The 21,767-nt window shown below is 46.9% G+C and overlaps 2 protein-coding genes across 4 annotated transcripts in view; one reads left to right on the top strand and one right to left on the bottom strand.

The window, feature by feature from the left end:
* cicb (capicua transcriptional repressor b) overlaps window positions 1-8,689 on the top strand; it is a 54,984-nt gene extending 46,295 nt beyond the window's left edge. For all 3 annotated transcript variants that reach the window (XM_084336848.1, XM_084336849.1, XM_084336847.1), the window contains exons 16-20: window positions 4,006-4,163; window positions 4,425-4,576; window positions 7,089-7,223; window positions 7,322-7,480; window positions 8,392-8,689. In XM_084336848.1, coding sequence (XP_084192974.1) covers window positions 4,006-4,163; window positions 4,425-4,576; window positions 7,089-7,223; window positions 7,322-7,480; window positions 8,392-8,672 — 885 coding nt within the window. In that variant the 3' untranslated portion in view covers window positions 8,673-8,689. The remainder of the gene's footprint in view (window positions 1-4,005; window positions 4,164-4,424; window positions 4,577-7,088; window positions 7,224-7,321; window positions 7,481-8,391) is intronic.
* Window positions 8,690-11,653: 2,964 nt separating this feature from the next.
* The window catches only part of znf526 (zinc finger protein 526), a 33,545-nt gene continuing 23,431 nt past the window's right edge, over window positions 11,654-21,767 (bottom strand). The window contains exons 4-8 of the mRNA XM_084336850.1: window positions 19,814-19,909; window positions 18,852-19,690; window positions 14,880-15,015; window positions 13,007-14,623; window positions 11,654-12,644 (exon numbers count right to left, since the gene is read on the bottom strand). Coding sequence (XP_084192976.1) covers window positions 12,468-12,644; window positions 13,007-14,623; window positions 14,880-15,015; window positions 18,852-19,690; window positions 19,814-19,909 — 2,865 coding nt within the window. The 3' untranslated portion in view covers window positions 11,654-12,467. The remainder of the gene's footprint in view (window positions 12,645-13,006; window positions 14,624-14,879; window positions 15,016-18,851; window positions 19,691-19,813; window positions 19,910-21,767) is intronic.

Raw genomic sequence — 21,767 nt, 5'->3', positions numbered from 1 at the left:
AAAAAAAAAAAAAAAAAAAACATATATATTTATATTAATCATTTTCGGCCTTTCGGCATTCGGTTTTTGGCCAACTGTTTCCTATTTTCGGTATCGGTTTCGGCCAAGAATTTCCCATTCGGTGCATCCCTAATAACGTGTCTCGATAAATCCATTTGATTAGATCCAGCACTGAATGCATTTAGTGATTATTATCACGACGACGATTGCCGCGTGATTACAAAATGTAGCCGCTGTCACCAACCCCGGAGCTGTGAGCTGGATTCGCCTGTTCGAATCCAGCTCACAGCTCCGGGGTTGTCACCAGCTTGGCTGGCCGTTCACACTAATACAATTGGCTGTATTAGAGGGTGGGAGAAGCTGGCGGGGTGGGTCCGGGTCGTTGTAAACAGCGACTCCTACAGTTCGGTCGGGGTGCCTGCTAAGCGCGGATAGGACCTGAGGGGGATAGTGTGATCCTTCCACACGCTACACCCTCTCAATGAGAATCCGCGCTGCCAGGTGAAGAGAAGCGGTTGATTGGCAGATGATCTGACTGTGGGGGGTAAGTGCGCAGCGACCAGGAAGGGGATTGGGAATTGGCATACGACTAACATTGGGATGGGAGAAAATCGGAGGAAAATGGAGGGGGAAAAGGTTAATAAAAAAAAAATAAAAAATTAGCCGCTTTGCATTTCCTTGATAACGGACATAGGACCCGTGATGTGACGTCACACGAATGCGACTGCTCTGGAAATGCGTTGGAAAATCTGTTGGTAAAAGTAATGATGCCTGCCGCGGACGTTAAGTTGCTGAAGTTTCTATAATAACTTTACGAAACGTGTGATCGATTTCTTTTTTAGTTCATGTTATTAGATTAGGCAATTATTGTATACACATGAAGCACTAGATAGACTATTTGTTTAGTTAAATAGTTGTCATTCTATATTTTTAAAGAAACATTCCCAGGCATCTCGTGGCACCCCAGGCAGCTCTCCGCGGAACCCCTGTTGAGAACCGCTGCTCTAAACAACAACAAAACAACCTTAACTCATTGGACACCACGGACTTGAGCATCGTTTGTTCCTACCACGCCAATGCTCTAAAAGATAGGAATAAGTGGCTGTGTTTGCAGGGCTATATATATATTCTATATTATAGCTATGGATACAATACTATCAACTATCTATCGTTCAATATGTGAAAAATAAAAAAAAATTCCATCAATACATTCACGTGTTAGTTATACTGTGGTGAATATAAGTATAGTTTTAGAGTGATCCTGTCTAATCCCAGAAAACTACGACATGTAGCAAAACGTGAATTTCACTAAAAGCGTTGCCGTTTCTTGCCTGGACACGCTACTATTTCCAAATCAAATGTATATAATAGTTTTTTGATGCTTTGATCGTCACCAACGGCATACACTGTCGAGTAACGTTACACACACACGTTGCGATCGAGGTGAAATCATGGTTGGATCAAAGCAGGATTGATATAATTTAGTCCTTACCTTCACTAGGAGGTACTAGGGCTGGGCGATATGGCCTAAATATGATATCACGATATTTTCTGACCTTTCGGCGATACACGATACGCATCACGATGTTTTTCTTTTTTCCCCCAAACAATTCATTATGAGGCTTACCCAGACAGTATTTGAGTTTGCAAGCTAACATTAAAGACAAAATAAAATACCCATGCATTTAGCATTTTTATATTATATATTAGATTTAGATTATTGGATTATTAGATTATATATTGCATATATTTAGCAATGAGATATTATATGATTTAGATATGAAATTTGATGAATTGAAAATGGGGGACCCTGATGTAAACAAGACGAAAGTCTTTCTCTGGTCTGCATCCTCCAGTCCACTGTTGATTGTTGTTGTATTGAGCTGTACTGTATTGTACCTATGCTGCAATCTGTTAATAACGTTTATATTCATTCAGTCGGCAAACAGAATCATTTTGATTGACAGTCGCGTCTGCCAATTACGTCACATCGCTTGCACCCGCCCTGCTGTTCTTAGCACCAATCAGCAAGCGCGTATTAATTTTTTACTTCCGCTATTGGAGAGCTCAATGAAAACAACAATGGCAGCGGTAGCTCGCCGCGGCCGACGTTTAGCTTTTAGCTCTGCAGAAGGACTAAACGACTGGAGGCATAATGATTTTACTGCAACGGATGTTATAATAAAAGCCTTTCCATACATCTGTCTGATTGAAAACGTTATTAACAGACCGCAGAATGGGCACAACGGAGTCAGCACGGGCTGAGATATGAACGGCTAATGCTTGCTATATCTAGGTCGACCTCGGTCGTTGCTATGTAAATACGCTGATGTTATTGAAAGTGTAACTATATAACGTCAATGCCACAAAACGAATGCCTTTGTTATCATAAGTAGTAACTTTTGATGCAGTAGTGTGTGTGTGGGGCGGCGCTGTTCAAAAGTTTCAACGTGTGGACCAGATTGACGCGACACAAGCCTCTTGGGCAAAACATCACGATATCCACGATACGTTTAAAAAGTGTATCGTTAATGAACTGTACCCGATATTTATATAATATCGTCATATCGCCCAGCCCTAGGAGGTACCCCAAAAAGAATATTCCAATTGTCTGATCGCGAGTCCCAGTATTAGTCTCCATCGTGTCGCCAACATAATCCACCACAACAGATGCATCGGGGGGCATTTGACGCTTCTCAATGCGATCGGGATACCCGCTCGACACACCTGACGAAGAAAACTGCGCCCGGAGACATTTGAAAGTTGCACAGGCCAAGATATAAGGTTTCAAAGGGTGCTCGATACTGCCACCTGGGAGGATGCGGCCGGTATTGCACTTTGGCATTCTCAGGATGATTCCCCATGTTAACCCAGAGTCTATGTGCCTGTAATGAATAGAAATATCGAATAAAAGAAATAACGATGAAAACCCGACTATACTCGGTCTGGTGCTGATTGAGTTAATTAATCATTATTAGCAGCATCAATGGGAAAACAAGTGTCCTTTAGCTCAGTGTTAAACATGTTGGTGCATTAACGTCTGTCCTTTAGCTCAGTGTTAAACATGTTGGTGCATTAACGTCTGTCCTTTAGCTCAGTGTTAAACATGTTGGTGCATTAACGTCTGTCCTTTAGCTCAGTGTTAAACATGTTGGTGCATATTAACGTCTGTCCTTTAGCTCAGTGTTAAACATGTTGGTGCATATTAACGTCTGTCCTTTAGCTCCGTGTTAAACATGTTGGTGCATTAACGTCTGTCCTTTAGCTCCGTGTTAAACATGTTGGTGCATATTAACGTCTGTCCTTTAGCTCAGTGTTAAACATGTTGGTGCACATTAACGTCTGTCCTTTAGCTCAGTGTTAAACATGTTGGTGCATATTAACGTCTGTCCTTTAGCTCAGTGTTAAACATGTTGGTGCATATTAACGTCTGTCCTTTAGCTCCGTGTTAAACATGTTGGTGCATATTAACGTCTGTCCTTTAGCTCAGTGTTAAACATGTTGGTGCACATTAACGTCTGTCCTTTAGCTCCGTGTTAAACATGTTGGTGCATATTAACGTCTGTCCTTTAGCTCAGTGTTAAACATGTTGGTGCATATTAACGTCTGTCCTTTAGCTCCGTGTTAAACATGTTGGTGCATTAACGTCTGTCCTTTAGCTCCGTGTTAAACATGTTGGTGCATTAACGTCTGTCCTTTAGCTCAGTGTTAAACATGTTGGTGCATATTAACGTCTGTCCTTTAGCTCAGTGTTAAACATGTTGGTGCACATTAACGTCTGTCCTTTAGCTCAGTGTTAAACATGTTGGTGCATATTAACGTCTGTCCTTTAGCTCAGTGTTAAACATGTTGGTGCATTGGTCACTGACTGAAATCATGTAATTCTTTTGACACAGATAATTTTAAACATTAATTTCTGTTAAAAATGCCTGACTAATGTTACCGCAACCGGCTGTCGGCTTCTGTAACTCTGCACACATCAATCAATCCTTTTCTTTTATTCAGGCTGGATGGAAGGAGTCCCTCCCCTCTTCTCCTCTGCCCCCCCCCTCAGCGTCAGAGCCCACCCTGCCCCCACCCCAGAGTGATAAAGACGGTCCCCCTGCCAAAAAGGTGAAGGCACGCCCCCCACCACTGAAGAAGACCTTTGACTCTGTGGACAAGTGAGTAAATATCTGTAGGAGTCTCTCTCGTGTGTGTGTGTGTGTGTGTGTGTGTGTGTGTGTGTGTGTGTGTGTGTGTGTGTGTGTGTGTGTGTGTGTGTGTGTGTGTGTGTGTGTGTGTGTGTGTGTGTGTGTGTGTGTGTGTGTGTGTGTGTGTGTGTGTGTGTGTGTGTGTGTGTGTGTGTGTGTGTGTGTGTGTGTGTGTGTGTGTGTGCTTATATAAGTGCCTACACAACACATGTCTCTGTGTTGATTTCACAGGGTGCTGTCAGAAGTGTATTTCGAGGAGCGCTTTGCTGAGTTGCCAGAGTTCAGGCCAGAGGAGGTGCTGCCGTCGCCCACCCTGCAGAGCCTGGCCACCTCCCCCCGCGCCATCCTGGGCAGCTACCGCCGCAAGAGGAAGAACTCCACGGGTCAGTCGGGGCCAGGAGGCTCCTGTAGCTCGGGGTGGCATCAGCCACGATGCACGCCGGGTCGCACCTTACACTCATGGTTTATGGATCTGTGGGGATCTGAGTGTTCAGACTGGGCTCTGGTTCTGTCTGTGGGGATCTGAGTGTTCAGACCGGGCTCTGGTTCTGTCTGTGGGGATCTGAGTGTTCAGACTGGGCTCTGGTTCTGTCTGTGGGGATCTGAGTGTTCAGACTGGGCTCTGGTTCTGTCTGTGGGGATCTGAGTGTTCAGACTGGGCTCTGGTTCTGTCTGTGGGGATCTGAGTGTTCAGACTGGGCTCTGGTTCTGTCTGTGGGGATCTGAGTGTTCAGACTGGGCTCTGGTTCTGTCTGTGGGGATCTGAGTGTTCAGACTGGGCTCTGGTTCTGTCTGTGGGGATCTGAGTGTTCAGACTGGGCTCTGGTTCTGTCTGTGGGGATCTGAGTGTTCAGACTGGGCTCTGGTTCTGTCTGTGGGGATCTGAGTGTTCAGACTGGGCTCTGGTTCTGTCTGTGGGGATCTGAGTGTTCAGACTGGGCTCTGGTTCTGTCTGTGGGGATCTGAGTGTTCAGACTGGGCTCTGGTTCTGTCTGTGGGGATCTGAGTGTTCAGACTGGGCTCTGGTTCTGTCTGTGGGGATCTGAGTGTTCAGACTGGGCTCTGGTTCTGTCTGTGGGGATCTGAGTGTTCAGACTGGGCTCTGGTTCTGTCTGTGGGGATCTGAGTGTTCAGACTGGGCTCTGGTTCTGTCTGTGGGGATCTGAGTGTTCAGACTGGGCTCTGGTTCTGTCTGTGGGGATCTGAGTGTTCAGACCGGGCTCTGGTTCTGTCTGTGGGGATCTGAGTGTTCAGACTGGGCTCTGGTTCTGTGGGGATCTGAGTGTTCAGACCGGGCTCTGGTTCTGTCTGTGGGGATCTGAGTGTTCAGACTGGGCTCTGGTTCTGTCTGTGGGGATCTGAGTGTTCAGACTGGGCTCTGGTTCTGTCTGTGGGGATCTGAGTGTTCAGACTGGGCTCTGGTTCTGTGGGGATCTGAGTGTTCAGACCGGGCTCTGGTTCTGTGGGGATCTGAGTGTTCAGACCGGGCTCTGGTTCTGTCTGTGGGGATCTGAGTGTTCAGACTGGGCTCTGGTTCTGTGGGGATCTGAGTGTTCAGACTGGGCTCTGGTTCTGTGGGAATCTGAGTGTTCAGACCGGGCTCTGGTTCTGTGGGGATCTGAGTGTTCAGACCGGGCTCTGGTTCTGTCTGTGGGGATCTGAGTGTTCAGACCGGGCTCTGGTTCTGTGGGGATCTGAGTGTTCAGACTGGGCTCTGGTTCTGTGGGGATCTGAGTGTTCAGACCGGGCTCTGGTTGTTGTTCTGTGCACAGAAAGATATCCCGCTGTCTTTGCTCTGCTAGTGTAACCCTTTGACCTTACGCTGGTCTTCATTTGATTTGCCGTTGATGACTCATCTTGTATTGGCGATATTTCAGAGTTTCACCCTGCACCGCACCAGGGGCGGATTTAGGATTGTAGGAGATCCGGGGCTTAGCCCAGATGGGCCCCCTTTTTTTTTTTTTTTTTTTTTTTTTTTTTTTTTTTTGTGCAGGCACGGGGTGGTTTTTTTTAATTTAATGAACCTGTACGTGCAATTTCCTGCAATATAGAGCCTTCAATCTTGACCAATAAAGCTGCTCTTTTCACTATAAAACTCAGTTAACCATAACGTAGTTATGGTTAGATTTATATATTGGGGGGGGGGATATATCATATTTTTCATATAATCAAAAAGTGGTGGAGCAAGATCATACCTTTGCTCCCCCAAGTTCAATAGTGGGAGAGTAGATGCTCCGAATGCTCTTATGGCCAGGCGTCTATGATTCACTGATACAAAGTAAAATAGTGCAGTGCAATAAAATAGTTAGTAAAATAGAATAAAATAATGCAATAGTGCATTGCAATAAAATAGTTATCATCGTATTTTCTCGGGAGGCCGGTAAGGAGTGCATTACAGTAGTCGAGTTGGCTTGAGATAAAGGCATGGATCTGGTTTTCAGCGTCCTTTTGATTTATAAATGGCCGTACTTTAGCTATGTTTCTAAGGTGGAAGAATTATGTTTTTGTCAACTTGTTGATTGTGATTTAAAGCTTAGGTCTGAGTCTACCATGACACCAAGACTTAACTCACTCAAATACAGTTAGCAGCTGGATAGACCACAGATGGAAATTAGCTTCTGCTAAATCTGGTGCAAACATATTTTCATGTAACAATGATGAATTGTAAAAAAATAAATTATTTTTTTTATTTCTTTTTAATTTTCTTTAATTTTTTTTAAAATAGATTCAGGGCTTTTCAGAATACATCCGGGGCTTGAGCCCAGGTAGCCACCCCCTAGCTCCGCCCCTGCACCGCACCCAAAGCCTGTTCTCGTTGCCCGTATCGCAATCTCAGAACTGCCACAGTTGCTGCTAGGATTGCTTGTTGAGTGCGTCTCCTGTGTTTCTGTCCAGACCTGGACTCGTCCACAGAGGATCCAGTCTCTCCCAAGAGGAAGAGCAGGCGCCGCTCCAGCTGCAGCTCTGAGCCCAACACACCCAAGAGCGCCGCCAAGTGTGAAGGGGACATCTTCACCTTCGACCGGCCAGGTAACGACACAAAAGGCACTCGGCTCGTCCACGTTGTTTAGTGATACTCACAACTCTCACGTGGTCGACCCCGACTGATGAAGCCACTATTCACACAGGTCCCCATCTGTGTGTCCCACCGCCGGGCACGGAGGGCGAGGACATCCTGGGTGAGCTGGAGTTTGAAAAGGTGCCCTACTCCTCCCTGCGACGCACCCTGGACCAGAGGAGGGCGCTGGTCATGCAGCTGTTCCAGGAGCACGGCTTCTTCCCATCAGGTCAGACGCATGTCATCAGAATATGTACATTCAGAATAAACACAGGTTGCCACATGCATACATAGAGAATTCAGAATAAACACAGGTTGCCACATGCATACATAGAGAACAAATGAGCCCACACAGCCCTGAAGATGGAACGTGTTATTTCTTGTGATGATTCATCATCATCATCATCATCATTTATTTATTCGTACATGGAATTACCACAGTCCAACAGTACATATTCATATAATTCACCAAAAATACCATGGCCGAAAGGAACAGGAAGAAGAAAAAATCGTATATATACCTGCCCCTACACACACACACAACACACCGATAGACATATTGTGTAAAACCAAACAGAATATACCCATTTTGCAAAAAAAAATTAACATCAACACAACCAAATTAAATCAACATATATAAACCCATTTTGTCTGTCAGTCAAACTACATATTTTATGTAGTTCTACATTCTATTTTATTATAATATAACTAAATCATACTATTTATTCTACACCATATTGGTACAGTATTATACAATATTTTAATATATTATTATTCTGTTACGCTGCTATATACTATATTACTATACTCATACTGGCCTACACTACAACTCTATGCTACGTCATCCTGACACGCTAAACTGCAATACTATACTAAACTGTGCTATACTGTCTATGTATCTTTTCTTTGCACAACCTTTTGAAGTGAAATATATTAGTGGAACTCTTTTCATCGTTCTGCAAAGAGTTCCATAGTTTGATACCTATACTGAGGTGATGATTCCATTGTGGAGAACCAGTAGAGTGGGTAGAGAGAAGGATGTGTCGGCAGCATGCAGTAGAGAGTGACCCCTCCAGGCTCTCACCGTGTCTCCTCCGTCCTGGGACTCATGACTCTCCTCTCCTGCGCTTCCTCCTCCAGCTCAGGCCACCGCCGCCTTCCAGACGCGCTACTCGGACATCTTCCCCACCAAGGTCTGTCTGCAGCTGAAGATCAGGGAGGTTCGCCAGAAGATCATGCAGACGGCCGCCCCTTCCGAGGCCTCCGACTCCATCTCCTGCCTCCCCGGGCCCTCCGGCTCCCAATCGGGGGAAGGGGGGGGGTCCGGGGGAGGAGGCGTGGAGCCGCCCGGCGAGGAGGCGGAGCGAGACGGTGAACCCAGCCCGGAGGAGCCTCGCGACTCACAGGACTCTTCCAGATGAGGGACGCCGACAGAGGTGTTGGACCAATCAGCGACTGTCGAAGTTGCATGTCTCCGCTGCCCCCCCCCCCTGCCTTCATGTGTTTTATTTTATTTTATTTCAATGCCACACTCTGTACCTCTGTCCTCTGGTCCGAACGGCTAACTTCAGAGAGTGAGACGGATGAAGGATGAGTGTGTACGCAATGTTGGGGCATTGATGTTTTTGGTTTACAAAGTAATACGCACATACCAAAAAAAAGGACACGTGAAAAGCCAGTGGCACAAAAGTTCTTACATAACAAACACCGTACCACACACACACCACCACACACACACACCTACCCACCACACCACACACACACAGACACACCTACACACACACCTACCCACCACACCACACACACACACCTCCCCTCCCTGCAGACTCTTAACAAACACCATACCACACACACACACCTGCCCTCCCTGCAGACTCTTATCCCCACACTTACATAACAAACACCGTACCACACACACACACACCTCCCCACCATACCACACACACACACCTCCCCACCATACCACACACACACACCTCCCCTCCCTGCAGACTCTTAACAAACACCATACCACACACACACACCTGCCCTCCCTGCAGACTCTTATCCCCACACTTACATAACAAACACCGTACCACACACACACACCTCCCCACCGTACCACACACCATAACAAACACCGTACCACACACACACACCTCCCCACCGTACCACACACACACACCTCCCCTCCCTGCAGACTCTTAACAAACACCATACCACACACACACACCTCCCCTCCCTGCAGACTCTTATCCCCACACTTACATAACAAACACCGTACCACACACACACACCTGCCCACCATACCACACACACACACCTCCCCACCACACCACACACACACACCTGCCCACCATACCACACACACACACCTGCCCTCCCTGCAGACTCTTATCCCCACACTTGAATTAGCACTCTCTTAGTATTATTAACCTTGTGTAAGGCTTCCACTATGGAGCATTCTATTCACCTGCTATTCATTTGCCTTGAAGCAGGGAGACTCAACAGAACACGTGAGAGCGTGGAACACGGAGCTCTCATATGAACCTTTTATCTTTTTTTTAATAGGGTTTTAGGAATAAAAGCAGTAGCTTTCTGTTTGAGAGGAACAGGCTGTTCACTCTTTTTTGTTTTTCATTAGATTGTTTGCTCCTGCTGGACGTCAGGGGGCTGGGCCCTCACTGGCTGGAGACCCTTTTGATTGGAGGGAGAGCCTGTTGCTATGGAGACGGATCAGAAAGATCCTTTTATTGGTTCCTTTTCTCCATTTTAGTGCTCAACCGTATGACCTTTCTGGAGAGGTCTGTTAGGACTGACTGACTGACTGAATGAGCGACTGAGACTTAAATGATCCTTTTGGCAGTGCCATCATTCCTGCAAATATCGGTCTGGCCAAGTCCTCCCTTCCCATGATTGACCTGAGCAGATGCCAGTATGGCGGGAAACCAACATTCCTGTGCCTCTCATTTGCTAACCATGAAGGAAGGAGGTGGGACAGAGAGTCGGTGGGCACATCCCTGTCTCTTAATTGGACTGAATTGTATTACTCGCCTAGTTTTTAGATACATTTTTTGTAGGGGGGGGGGGGCTTGAGTTATGAGAGCAGAGGACAGCCTGACTAGGCCTTAATCCTCTGTTGCCAAGCAGTTTTATTATATATAAAAAAAAATTAAGAGAACTTGATTTTTTAATTGACATTCGCATTATTCTCCAGTTCCTTTATCGTATTATTCCTACTATGACTATTACTACTCCTCTCTTTACCGCTGTCCATGTTCCTCGCCGCTTATCTCTGCCGACCGCCGTCTTTTCTCATGAGTTATTATTTTTTTTTTTATGATCTCTGAGGCAGGGAACGGATGAGTTTGTGCGTGGGATGAGTCTTCACACCCGTCCCCTCCTCCTCCGCTGTAGTCTTCCCTCTGGTAAAAACCCTCAGCTCAGCAAGGACTCGCATGCACGTTTATTTTTTTTTCAAATTAATTTGAAAGAGGAAAAAGCTGAAGGGGACCCTTTTATTGATTCAACAGTAATAAGCAGTATGTTTTTAGACCCTGTACCATCCCTCTCTCACTCCCCAGTTTGATTATATAACCTCAACACTTGTATTTCTCCTTCCTCCACCTTTCCTACCCTCCTCCCTTTGTCACTTTATTGTTCTCTCCAGACCTCGTTTGGTGGGTGGAGAGAAACCCGGGGGAGGAGGTGAGGGGAGGGTATTAATCAAAGAGTTGCTAGGATATAATATTGGTTGCGTCTTTGTGCAAGACTTGGTTGTGTTGTACATAATTACTGTAGAGTCGCAAGACTCGTTATATTATTGATAACGCAAAAAAAAAAAGTGTCATCGAACAGAAGTTGACTTCAAGACCCATTACCGAAGGGAAAAATATGAAAGGGGGGGGGGGGCTAAAGTAATATGGATATTAACGTTTGTGTTATACTACTTGTTTTGCTGATACAGTATGCAAGAGAGGAATTTATATGAATAATTTAAGTTTGTATCTATCTTTCAGTATACAAATAAAATTAGGTGTTCAATTAAAAACAGTTTTGTTCTTGTTTTTTCTGCAACACTGCATGCGCGGTAAGATGTGGCAAAACTGATACCATTAATGTGTTAAGAAAACAATGTTATGTATTAGTAATTAGTATATTGTGTTTTTGTCTTATACAGGCTCATCTCCCATCACTGTTGTGTGGCTGTAGCTACTATGTATTAAATGCTTTGGGTGGCTGGTTACTAGTGTAAGATCGTTTTATATTGTTTGAGGGAAATAAGACACGAAACAGAAAAGAGATGAGTTATAATGCTGTATTGTAAATTGGCCGAATACTGTTTATGTTCAAGAGACACATCTGGTTCTTATAGCACTAGTGTTATACTAGCATGCTTTGACACAATAACCCCAATACAAAATCTTGGAAAACATCATTTATTGTTTTGATCCATTCACTTGGAAAACATCATTTATTGATCTATTTACAACACCAAATGATGCATCAACAGCAGAATCAAGCATTTCAACAAAAATAAAACTGTACATACCAAGATTCAAACACGTTTGACAAACGTGGTCAAATCATACAGACCTCAAACAGCCTTCGTCTGAGGCAACAGTTAATGGCCCACGCTTCTCACATCAGCCATGCTTTTTTTGTCTTTAGAATGTATGGCTTTCAATATTTACTTTTCATAACTTTGTCTATGAGAAGTTACACATTTGGTCTGTTTCTTCCTCTTAAATACATTTAAATGTCATTATCTTAGCATCATGTAATTCAAGTTCTTTGCATTTCTCCCCATTAACCATATTCACACAGTGGCCATTTTTCTCTTATGTTACGCTCAGGTTGAGTTCTTTCCACTTTCCCACACAAGGTGTGAACAGGGTGGAAAGGAACCCAACCCGAGTGTTACATAACAGCAAAATGGTCACTGTGTGTGAATATGGTTAATGGACAAACTAGACTTCAAAATCCACTACTGAACACTTATTCTCGTGCACACTTGTGGAGAAAGTGAGTGCATTTGTGAACAACAGATGACAAGGAAAACAGTTGAATGTTAGGTAAGGTCAATATATAACCTATAACCCAAAGTCCTTAAGGATACTCGTGAGGTGAATCTATATTCTCTGCCCTAAGTAATCCACGAGGCACACGTCTCCTTCACTCGGTATCGACAGTGTCAAAATTCACTGATAATTCTCGTTTTCCAATTCTCTTGGTCCTCAGAGGAGCTGTAGTCCGTCCACAGTAATGGTGTTCTCTAGGGCCAAGCCGTTCTCTAGGGCTGTGTGGTAGATCTCCAGGGCCTGCTCCAGGGGCAGCACCCCTCCCTCACTGGTCTCTATGATGGCTATGGTCTCCCCAAACTCATTGCACATGATGGTGGGGGTGCCCTGGGCCTAGGAGGAAGGTAGAGAAGTGGTGTTAATGAACGACGTGGGCACAAACTGAGCCACACATACTGCCATGGGTTGAGCCTAGTCCTTCACGGACTTCAAGGACTTTTAATGCATTTGAATGGTTTTAATGAATTCTCCTTTGTGGGTAATAGTAGGCTTAATTGCATGTCCATTTCCTTAAGGGGGGGAGGGGGCATTTGGGGTTGTTGTCTGCACACAACAGGTGCTCATTTAGCAACACTGCAACATTCAAAAAGGCCTTGAGGAGCAAAGATATAAAATATGTTGCATAATACAAAAAAAACAGCAATGACAATAAGAACACAGCAGAGATGGGGCAGTGACTTAAAAGCCAGTCTGACCTGCTGCAGGTCTGAGCCTTGGATGTGGATGAGCTGAGGCTGCCGATTGGCCAGCTGCACAGCGGAGGCCTCCACTAGTGCCACAGCAGTGCTGGTCTCCATGGCAGCCTGTGCTGCAGCCTCCTCGTCCAGCCTCTGTTGCCGGGCATGGGTCTTCTTGTGGTTCCGCAGGTTAGAGAAGGTCTTAAAGGCCTTGCCACACTGTAGACATGCGTGCGGCCGTTCGCCTGTGTGCGTGCGACGGTGCTCAGCCAGGTGCATGCTCTGGATGAATCCCTTGCCACACACATCGCAGCCAAACGGACGCTCGCCCGAGTGTGTGCGAAGGTGCTCGCGAAGGTGTGTACTTTGGCGGAAGCGCTTGCCACACACCTGGCAGGGGAAGGGCCGCTCACCGGTGTGGACTCTCTGGTGCAGGACCACCCCCGAGGAGGAGACAAACAGCTTGCCACAGATGCTGCACTGGTGGGCTTTGGGCCGCTTGCCCGAGGTACCCCGCGGTCGCCCAGGGCCCAAACTCGAATGGCTCAGCTGGTGGAGTCGAAGGTTAGCGGCAGAGTTGAGCTTCTTCCCACAGATGGAGCAACCTAGCCCCCCTCTGTAAAGAGCAGACCAGGCCCCCGTCTCCTCCCCCCCCCCCATGGCCGAGGTGGAGGGTTCTGAAGCAGGCTGCTTGGCCACCTCCCCTCCTGTGGGGTGCTGCTCCAGACAGTGGTGGTCTCTCTGTGTGGGGTGCTGCTCCAGACAGTGGCCGTCTCTCTGCCTCCTGACCAGGAAGCCGGCCTCACAGTGGGGGCACGGGAAGGGGGCCGGGGCCCCCGGGTGCTGGGTGAAGCGGTGTGCCGCCAGCCTGGCCGGCCATCTGAAGGTGGCTGGACAGTCGGGGCAGGGCTCGTTGGAGGCTTTGGAATGGAGCAGGCTGTGCTGCCGGAGGTTGGAGGACTGCGAGAAGGTCCGGTGGCAGACGTCACAGCTGTAGGGGCGCCTGCCCGAGTGGATGAGGTTGTGGCGCGACAGGTTGGCGAGGGACGAGAAGGTCTTCCCGCAGTCAGAGCACTGGAAGGGCCGCTCGCCGGTGTGCGTGCGCAGGTGATTGCGGAGGTGGATCTGCTTCCTGAAGGACTTGCCGCAGACGCTACACACCCAGCGGAACTCCGTGACGTGGGCTTTGTGTCGATGGCAGACCAGCTGGAGTTGAGAGGGGAAGGTCTTGGTGCAGGAGTGGCAGGGGAACGACCCCTTGCCAGACGGCCCGGCTGACGCTGCCTCCAGCGGGTCAGAGGAGCGAGAGGGGCCCTCCGCCCCGCCACCATGCAGGGGAGTAGAGGCTGCCTCCAGGCCAGTCTCAGAGGCCTGCTCTACACTGGCTGACAGGGCGTCTATCTCCATGCTGCTCTTCTCTCTCTGTTGCTCCTCTTCTTCTTCTTCTTCACTTCCCTCCACTCTGCTCTCCGAGCTGGTGGCCGTCTCCTCCCTCAGTCCCTGCGTCTCCTCTGTGACGGGGACCAGCAGGGTAATGATGGCCTCCTCCTGACTGCTCTCACCTGCCTCCCTCCTCTCCCTGGCCCTCTGCAGGATGGCCAGAGCAGACGCAGATGCCCTCACTGGGGCTGAGATCTGAAGGAGGACAACAGGCACATCTCAAAACAAACCAGGGCATAAGGAAGCCACACTGGTTTTGGCATCAGACCACCAAGCTAGTTTCCAGCCAGGGTGAACTATGTTGATCATAAGATCATGTATTATTGCTTGTTCATCCCCTTGTGTGTTCTTGTGGTATTTGTGATTTGATTTTGTTTGACGCCTGTGTATTTGATGTACTATAACTAAGGACTAGGAGATCAGCTGGAAAGGCCAAGGGTTATTCCGTTACCATGGGGACAGGGGTGGTTGTACCAGATGTGTCGCGAGGGATGTGGGTCCGGCGGTGGTACAGGTACTTCGTCATGTTGGTGAATGTTTTGCTGCAGAATTGACACTTGTGTAGGGGGTCTGCAATGTGGGACTTCCTGCAAGACAGAGGGAAAGGGACACAATGAAAAAAGTAAAAAGGAAAAGAGTGGTTCACTTTGCCTGGCTGCGCCACATGTGCAGTGATTTGAGACAATAATATTGCACTTTAACCTAGGGCTGGGTGATATGGCCTAAAAATAAAATCTCAGATTTATTTATTTTTAAATCCGATTTTAATCTTTTTTTATCTTGAAAACTAGAAGCGCCAAGGAAATCATTCAAATAACCTTTGTTTTTATTTGACAAATAAATCAAAACCAAGATGAATTTCCCTATTGGGATTGAAGTGTAAACCTAACTTTCACCAATCTTCACTTTAAAAAAAAAAATAATAATAATAATATATATATATATATAAAAGGTTACTCTTGATCAAACAAAAATGAATGTCCCTATTGGGATTAATAGTGCAATAACTTGCTTTTTCACCAAACTTCACTTAAAACAAATAAAAGGTGCCTCTTGATCATCAAACAAGAATGAATTTCCCTATTGGGATTAATAAAGTGCAAATCTAAATGTCACCAAACATCACTGTCAAATAAAAGCGGACCATAAAAAAAAATATATATATATCTTTTTTGGCAAATCAATTAAAGATTTTCAAAATCGTCCTAAATCATTCATTTGAATTTATCGATAAAATATCGATTAATCGCCCAGCCCTACTTTAACCCTTTCACTACCACACTACAGATGGTTAACCTTTCACTACCACACTACAGATGGTTAAATGCTCACTGCCAGTCTTGGCGGCGCTCTAGATTGTGAGCAAAATGGTCGCATATGCAACCCTTTTTTTGGGAACTGTGAGTTCATATTTGACTTGGTTGCATTGTTGCGAATGCTGGGGGTAAATCATTACGACAAAGATGCAGTCATGTTGTCATGTCTTTTATAGTATATTTTGACATACAGCACTGGTATTGCTCATCTTTCTATTATAGGCATGCCTTCAATGTTGCGACCCTCCCTGAATGGCCAAAGCTACCGGCACCTTTATGTCGTCTAAAAAAGAAAGAAAGAAAGAAAAAAAGGTTATCCTCAGTCGAGGTGCCAAAATTAAAAGTCGCTGTAAGTGACCAGGAAGGGGATTGGGAATTGGCATAACGACTAACATTGGGATGGGAGAAAATCGGAGGAAAAAGGAGGGGGAAAAAAATATATATATATCTAGGGTTCTCTCTCCTGATTGGATAAAGTGGGAAGGGATACCAGAAAATGTATTTCAGTGATGGCTGTTGGAATGTAGAGCTATTGTAGAGCTATTTAACACTTATCTTAACAAAAGAACACCACTTATAGCACCTTTAAGCCGTCCACAACTGATTATTTAAAAAAGCTAAATAAGGGGAGAGAGAAATCTTCTTCCCTCCCGGCTCCTTGAGTCATTCTCACATCTGGTCATAATCCAATGACTAACACTGGCTCTCGCCTGATCCCCATTCCGGTTCAAATAAATAAAATGACTCCCATCCCAATCCATACGTTTACTCTAAACGAACATGCCGCTTGTGCAACAAGCACCAACCACGGCCTAGACCTGCGGGGTTCCTGTTCAAATGTCATCCTACAGGTAGAGCTGCCGCGGTATTGATGTTTTCCTTACCGCACAAATTTGCGAAATATTTCCTACCGCTGCGGTTATTACCGCACACACACAAATTAATTTTTTTAAAGTTTGAATGTATTTTTATTTTTTTTTGTAGTCTACTCTTTATAGCATATAGCCTGCCTCTAGTCTAAATGTCTATCTTTAGAGGATGACTTTGCAGCATGAATATTGTTTGGGATTCGGCAAGCACGCATTAGTTATTGAAAGTGAAACACGGATTCGAAGTCTCCCCTCTGGTCATGCGCCGTTCACTCTGTGTCGCGGGCAGGGGTGGTAGCGCCCGGCGGTTACCCCCCCCCCCCGACCCTTTCTTCTTATTATAATATTATTATAATGTTACTACTTATGATTACAAAGGCATTCGTTTTGTGGCATTAACGTTATATAGTTACACGTTCAATAACATCAGCGTATTTACCGGACCATAGCAAGGCAAGCGTTACTCAATTCATATCTCAGTTCCTTTCTTTGCTCAGAGCGTGCCGAGTTGTGCCCATTCTGCGGTCTGTTAATAAAGTTTTCAATCAGACAAGTGTATAGAACGAAGGGCTTTTATTATAACATTTGTTGCAGTAAAATCATTATGCCTCGTTTAGTACTCCTGAGGAGCGACGGTAATCCACTCCAGCGGGAGCTAACGTATTAGCCGTGTTGTGAGCTCTGATCAATGGCTGACATTCAGGAAGTAAAAACCTAATACGCGCTTGCCGATTGGTGGTAACACACTGCAGGACACGTGTAGCTTATTGCCAGCGGAAGAGTGCAAGAATGTGACCATGTGACCATGTGACCGCGGCAGCGCGAGAGAGCGGCAGTGCGGAAATAGGCTGTCTATTGCCATTCTCTAAGACAAACTCTAACCTTAACCAGCTCCTTAACAGCGCCTAAACTTAACCCTTCTAACCTTAACCAACTCCGAAACAATGCCTAACCTTAACCTTAACCATGCCTAACCTTAACCGGCGAAAGAATACACGTTAAAAAAAAAAAAAAAAAAATGAAGGGATTCGAACTTGTCACCAACAGACCGCAGAACCGCAGCGCTGCCAGGTGAGCTAAGCTTCGAATGAAAATCATCAGTGATTACGGCTACATAATGCCGCAAGCTCTGCCGCAAGCTCTGCCGCTCCGCTCTGCGGCTGCCGCGCCTGCCGCGGGGCGTGTCGCAGCCAATCAGGGAAAACGCGGAAGCACTCGGGCGCACTCTTCCGCTGGCAATAAGCAATAAGCCTCCCAGACGCTCCAACGTGTGACTCGTCTCTCTTCTGACCAATCAGTGGTCTGCAGTGTTTCATGTGACTTTTCTGGTACCCAATAGGGTCGCTTGGAACCTCGACAGAGGAGTAGGGTATATCTGCAGAGCCGCAAGCCCAACGAGAGCAGGGTACTTTATTATTATTATAAAAAACAGCGGTGATGCGGTATTCAGCCTAACTCTGCGGTGGGCGTGATGTAACAGCGATACCGCGGTAATGCGGTAACTCTACCTACAGGGAACAGCTAGCTATAGATAGCGACAGTCCATTGTAGCAACTCTAGCTGAACATTTGAAGCAGCATTACGACAGTCACAAATAAAATACCTGTAGTCAGTGACGGTTGTGTCACCCGAAACACTGAGCCCCCCTCGCGACTGATCTCTGGCTCTTATATGAAAATAATCATTCACTGGAGAATAAAATGGTGCTCCAGTCCAACACTGAAGGAGCAACTCCCCTGTATTATGTGCATTATGCGCAAATCGTTCGGGTTGCTCGCCTGAAACCTATATAATTTCCAAATCAAAAGGTATACACCATAGATGTTTCTTCACAAAGTCATCAGATCGTTACCAATAGCATGTTTTAGGTTCGGTAAAATAGACCTTACCTTTGTCAGAAGGTACCGGTACTCCAAAACTAATAATCCCAGTAGTTCCATCGCGATCGCCATTACATGTGGTGTCACATTGGGCCTGGCTATAATACGGGAAACAATAGGTTTCAGGCGAGCAAATCGGCGACAGGTGGCCGTGTACTGCTTCATTTAATCGTCATTGCAATTATAACGTAGGCAGCGGTGCCAGGGAGACACAGGCAGGTCCGTGCGGCGAGTGTTTAGAATGGGAAAATTGGAAAAAAGAAAAAAGGATCTAAAAACGAGATATCTCGTTTTCTGGCACTCAACGCTTGGATTTGAAACACGAGAAATGAGAATGAGTTCAGGGGCGGCCTCTCACCTGTGCATGATGAGGGTCATCTCGGTGGTGAAGCCATGGCCACAGTCCACACACAGGTACCTGGCCTCTCCGGTGTGCGTGCGCATGTGCGTCTGCAGCGACGAGGCCTTCTTGAACACCTTGTCACACTCGGGGCACTCGTGCGTGCCCTGCTCGTGCACACGCTTGTGCGCCGCCAGGCGGTTGACGGAGGTGAAGGTGCGGTTGCACAGCTCACACTGCTGGGGCTTGGTCCAAACGGACGTCTTCTTCTCCACAACCCTCAGCCGGATCTCCTCCATCTTCTCCACGGGATCCTCCTTCGCACCCTCCTCCTCGTAGCCGCTCATGACCCCCGCCTCCCCGCTCTCCTTGTCTTGACACAGGAAGTGTTCTCCCTGGTGCTGCAGGAAGTCCTCTGGCGTCTGGAAGAGGAGGGAGCACTCGGAGCACTCGTAAGGGTGGATGACCACCATCTCCTTCGGCTGCGGCTGGTCGTCGTCCCTGGCGGCCGGGGCCAGCCTCAGCTCCAGCCTGTGGACGCCGTTCTCCAGGACCCCCAGCTTGGCCTGGGAGCCCGGCGCCAGGGCGGGCAGCAGCGGGGGCAGCGACTTGGTCCGACGCGAGCCGGGAGCGGTGGATCCGTCGGCCAGTGCCTGGGCCGTGAGGATCTGCAGATGCATCGTGGCTGAGCCAGGGATGGGCGATACTGGAGGCAGGAGGCAGGAGCGAGGGGGTGTAGCAGGCTTAGGAACAGACTGACGCCGCTTCTGTTGCTGTTGTTGTCGTTGCTGTCGTTGCTGCTGCTGTTGTCGCCGTTGCTGCTGTTGCTGCTGCTGCTGTTGCTGTTGGGCCAGGACCTGCAATAAAAACAGAGCCAGGTACAGAATGGAACCTTAAAACTCTGAAACTTCTTAAGCCCCGTTATCCTATTCCTGCCTGCCATGCTTCTGATGTGAGGCGTGTACTACTAGACCAAGTACCTGTGCCAAGATCTCTCCAGCCTGCTGTTCACTCAACACGTAGTTCTGAACATTGTTCAGTGGAGTGATGGTGCCATCGGCCTGCAGCACGTACTCCTGCACAAGGGGACAAATGAAATGGAGTTTACTTACAATAACACTGGAATTTGTACATCAATCTAGTTGTCAAAAGGTTGAAAAAGGCTTTCAATCAAGCAACGTCACATTGAAAGGAAAACGCCCTAAAACCCTTCCAAGCTGTTAAGATCAAGAGAAACGAGACAATCCTCAACATGACAATATTGTGCCCCCGGCTACAGAGGAGTTTGATAGCAGAAAATGTTTCAGCCTAATCTAAACTTTAACTTAAACTTTCAACAATAAATTATGTTTTTGGCATCAACTGCACTTTATCTACCGTACTTTTCGGACTATAAGCCGCGGCTTTTTCCCCCATTTTTCGACCATGCGGCTTATATAATGGTGTGGCTTATATGTGGACCCCGAAAATATTGCTTTTTTTTACTGCATTGAAATGTTATTTATCTGTTCCCTTATTTGCTAAACTTAATACAACTTGTAAATGAGTTAATTCTTGTTATTTGTCCGACAGTATTGTGACAATCCCCTCTGTGCACGAACCCTTACATATGGTAATTAAACATTAAAACACCTGCGGCTTATAGTCCAGTGCGGCTTATAGTGCGAAAAGTACGGTAAGTGGTTATTTCTAAACTGACCATGTTACACCTGCCTTCAACAATCATACAGGTCGAAATCGAACATAAAACAAGCAGACTTCTCAATTTCCCAGTGAAGGTAGGCTCAACCATCCATAATGCAATGCAATTAATATAGCTTTATATTTCCATTTTGTAGAGTAGCCGTGATCGATGTGGTTGAACTAAGTTAGCAGTTGGCCAGCTTAGTCAAGATGCTGTTGTTTTGATTCATGCCACACCTGGGTGAGTTGGACTTACCCAAAGTAATTCTGGGAAATGTAGTAATTCACTAACTGAAGTAAAAGTAGACCTTGGCAGGATCAGACAAAGTGAGAATAGGACTAAGAACTATACATGGGCTAAATAATACTACTACTAATAATAATACTTATAAAGAATGGGAACCAGTGTCACAAACTGGGAGTCTTTTCAGACCATCCAAAAATCCCTTGCATCAGTATTGTGGTTCTTTAGATAGTGGAGGAAGAACATGTTAGCATGATCTCCTTCCAATCTGGATGCTTCCCCAGTCTCTCCACTGTCTCACCACACGGTCTGCTTCCCCAGTCTCTCCACTGTCTCACCACACGGTCTGCTTCCCCAGTCTCTCCACTGTCTCACCACACGGTCTGCTTCCCCAGTCTCTCCACGGTCTCACCACACGGTCTGCTTCCCCAGTCTCTCCACTGTCTCACCACACGGTCTGCTTCCCCAGTCTCTCCACTGTCTCACCACACGGTCTGCTTCCCCAGTCTCCCCTGTCTCACCACACGGTCTGCTTCCCCAGTCTCCCCTGTCTCACCACACGGTCTGCTTCCCCAGTCTCCCCTGTCTCACCACACGGTCTGCTTCCCCAGTCTCTCCACTGTCTCACCACACGGTCTGCTTCCCCAGTCTCTCCACGGTCTGCTTCCCCAGTCTCTCCACTGTCTCACCACACGGTCTGCTTCCCCAGTCTCTCCACTGTCTCACCACACGGTCTGCTTCCCCAGTCTCTCCACTGTCTCACCACACGGTCTGCTTCCCCAGTCTCTCCACTGTCTCACCACACGGTCTGCTTCCCCAGTCTCTCCCCTGTCTCACCACACGGTCTGCTTCCCCAGTCTCTCCCCTGTCTCACCACACGGTCTGCTTCCCCAGTCTCTCCACTGTCTCACCACACGGTCTGCTTCCCCAGTCTCTCCCCTGTCTCACCACACGGTCTGCTTCCCCAGTCTCTCCCCTGTCTCACCACACGGTCTGCTTCCCCAGTC

This window comes from Notolepis coatsorum (assembly GCF_963971535.1).
Source record: "Notolepis coatsorum genome assembly, chromosome: 19".
Classification (NCBI taxonomy): Eukaryota; Metazoa; Chordata; class Actinopteri; order Aulopiformes; family Paralepididae; genus Notolepis; species Notolepis coatsorum.
The sequence above is the reverse complement of the archived record's forward strand: the minus strand, read 5'-3'. Positions and strand labels throughout refer to the sequence as shown.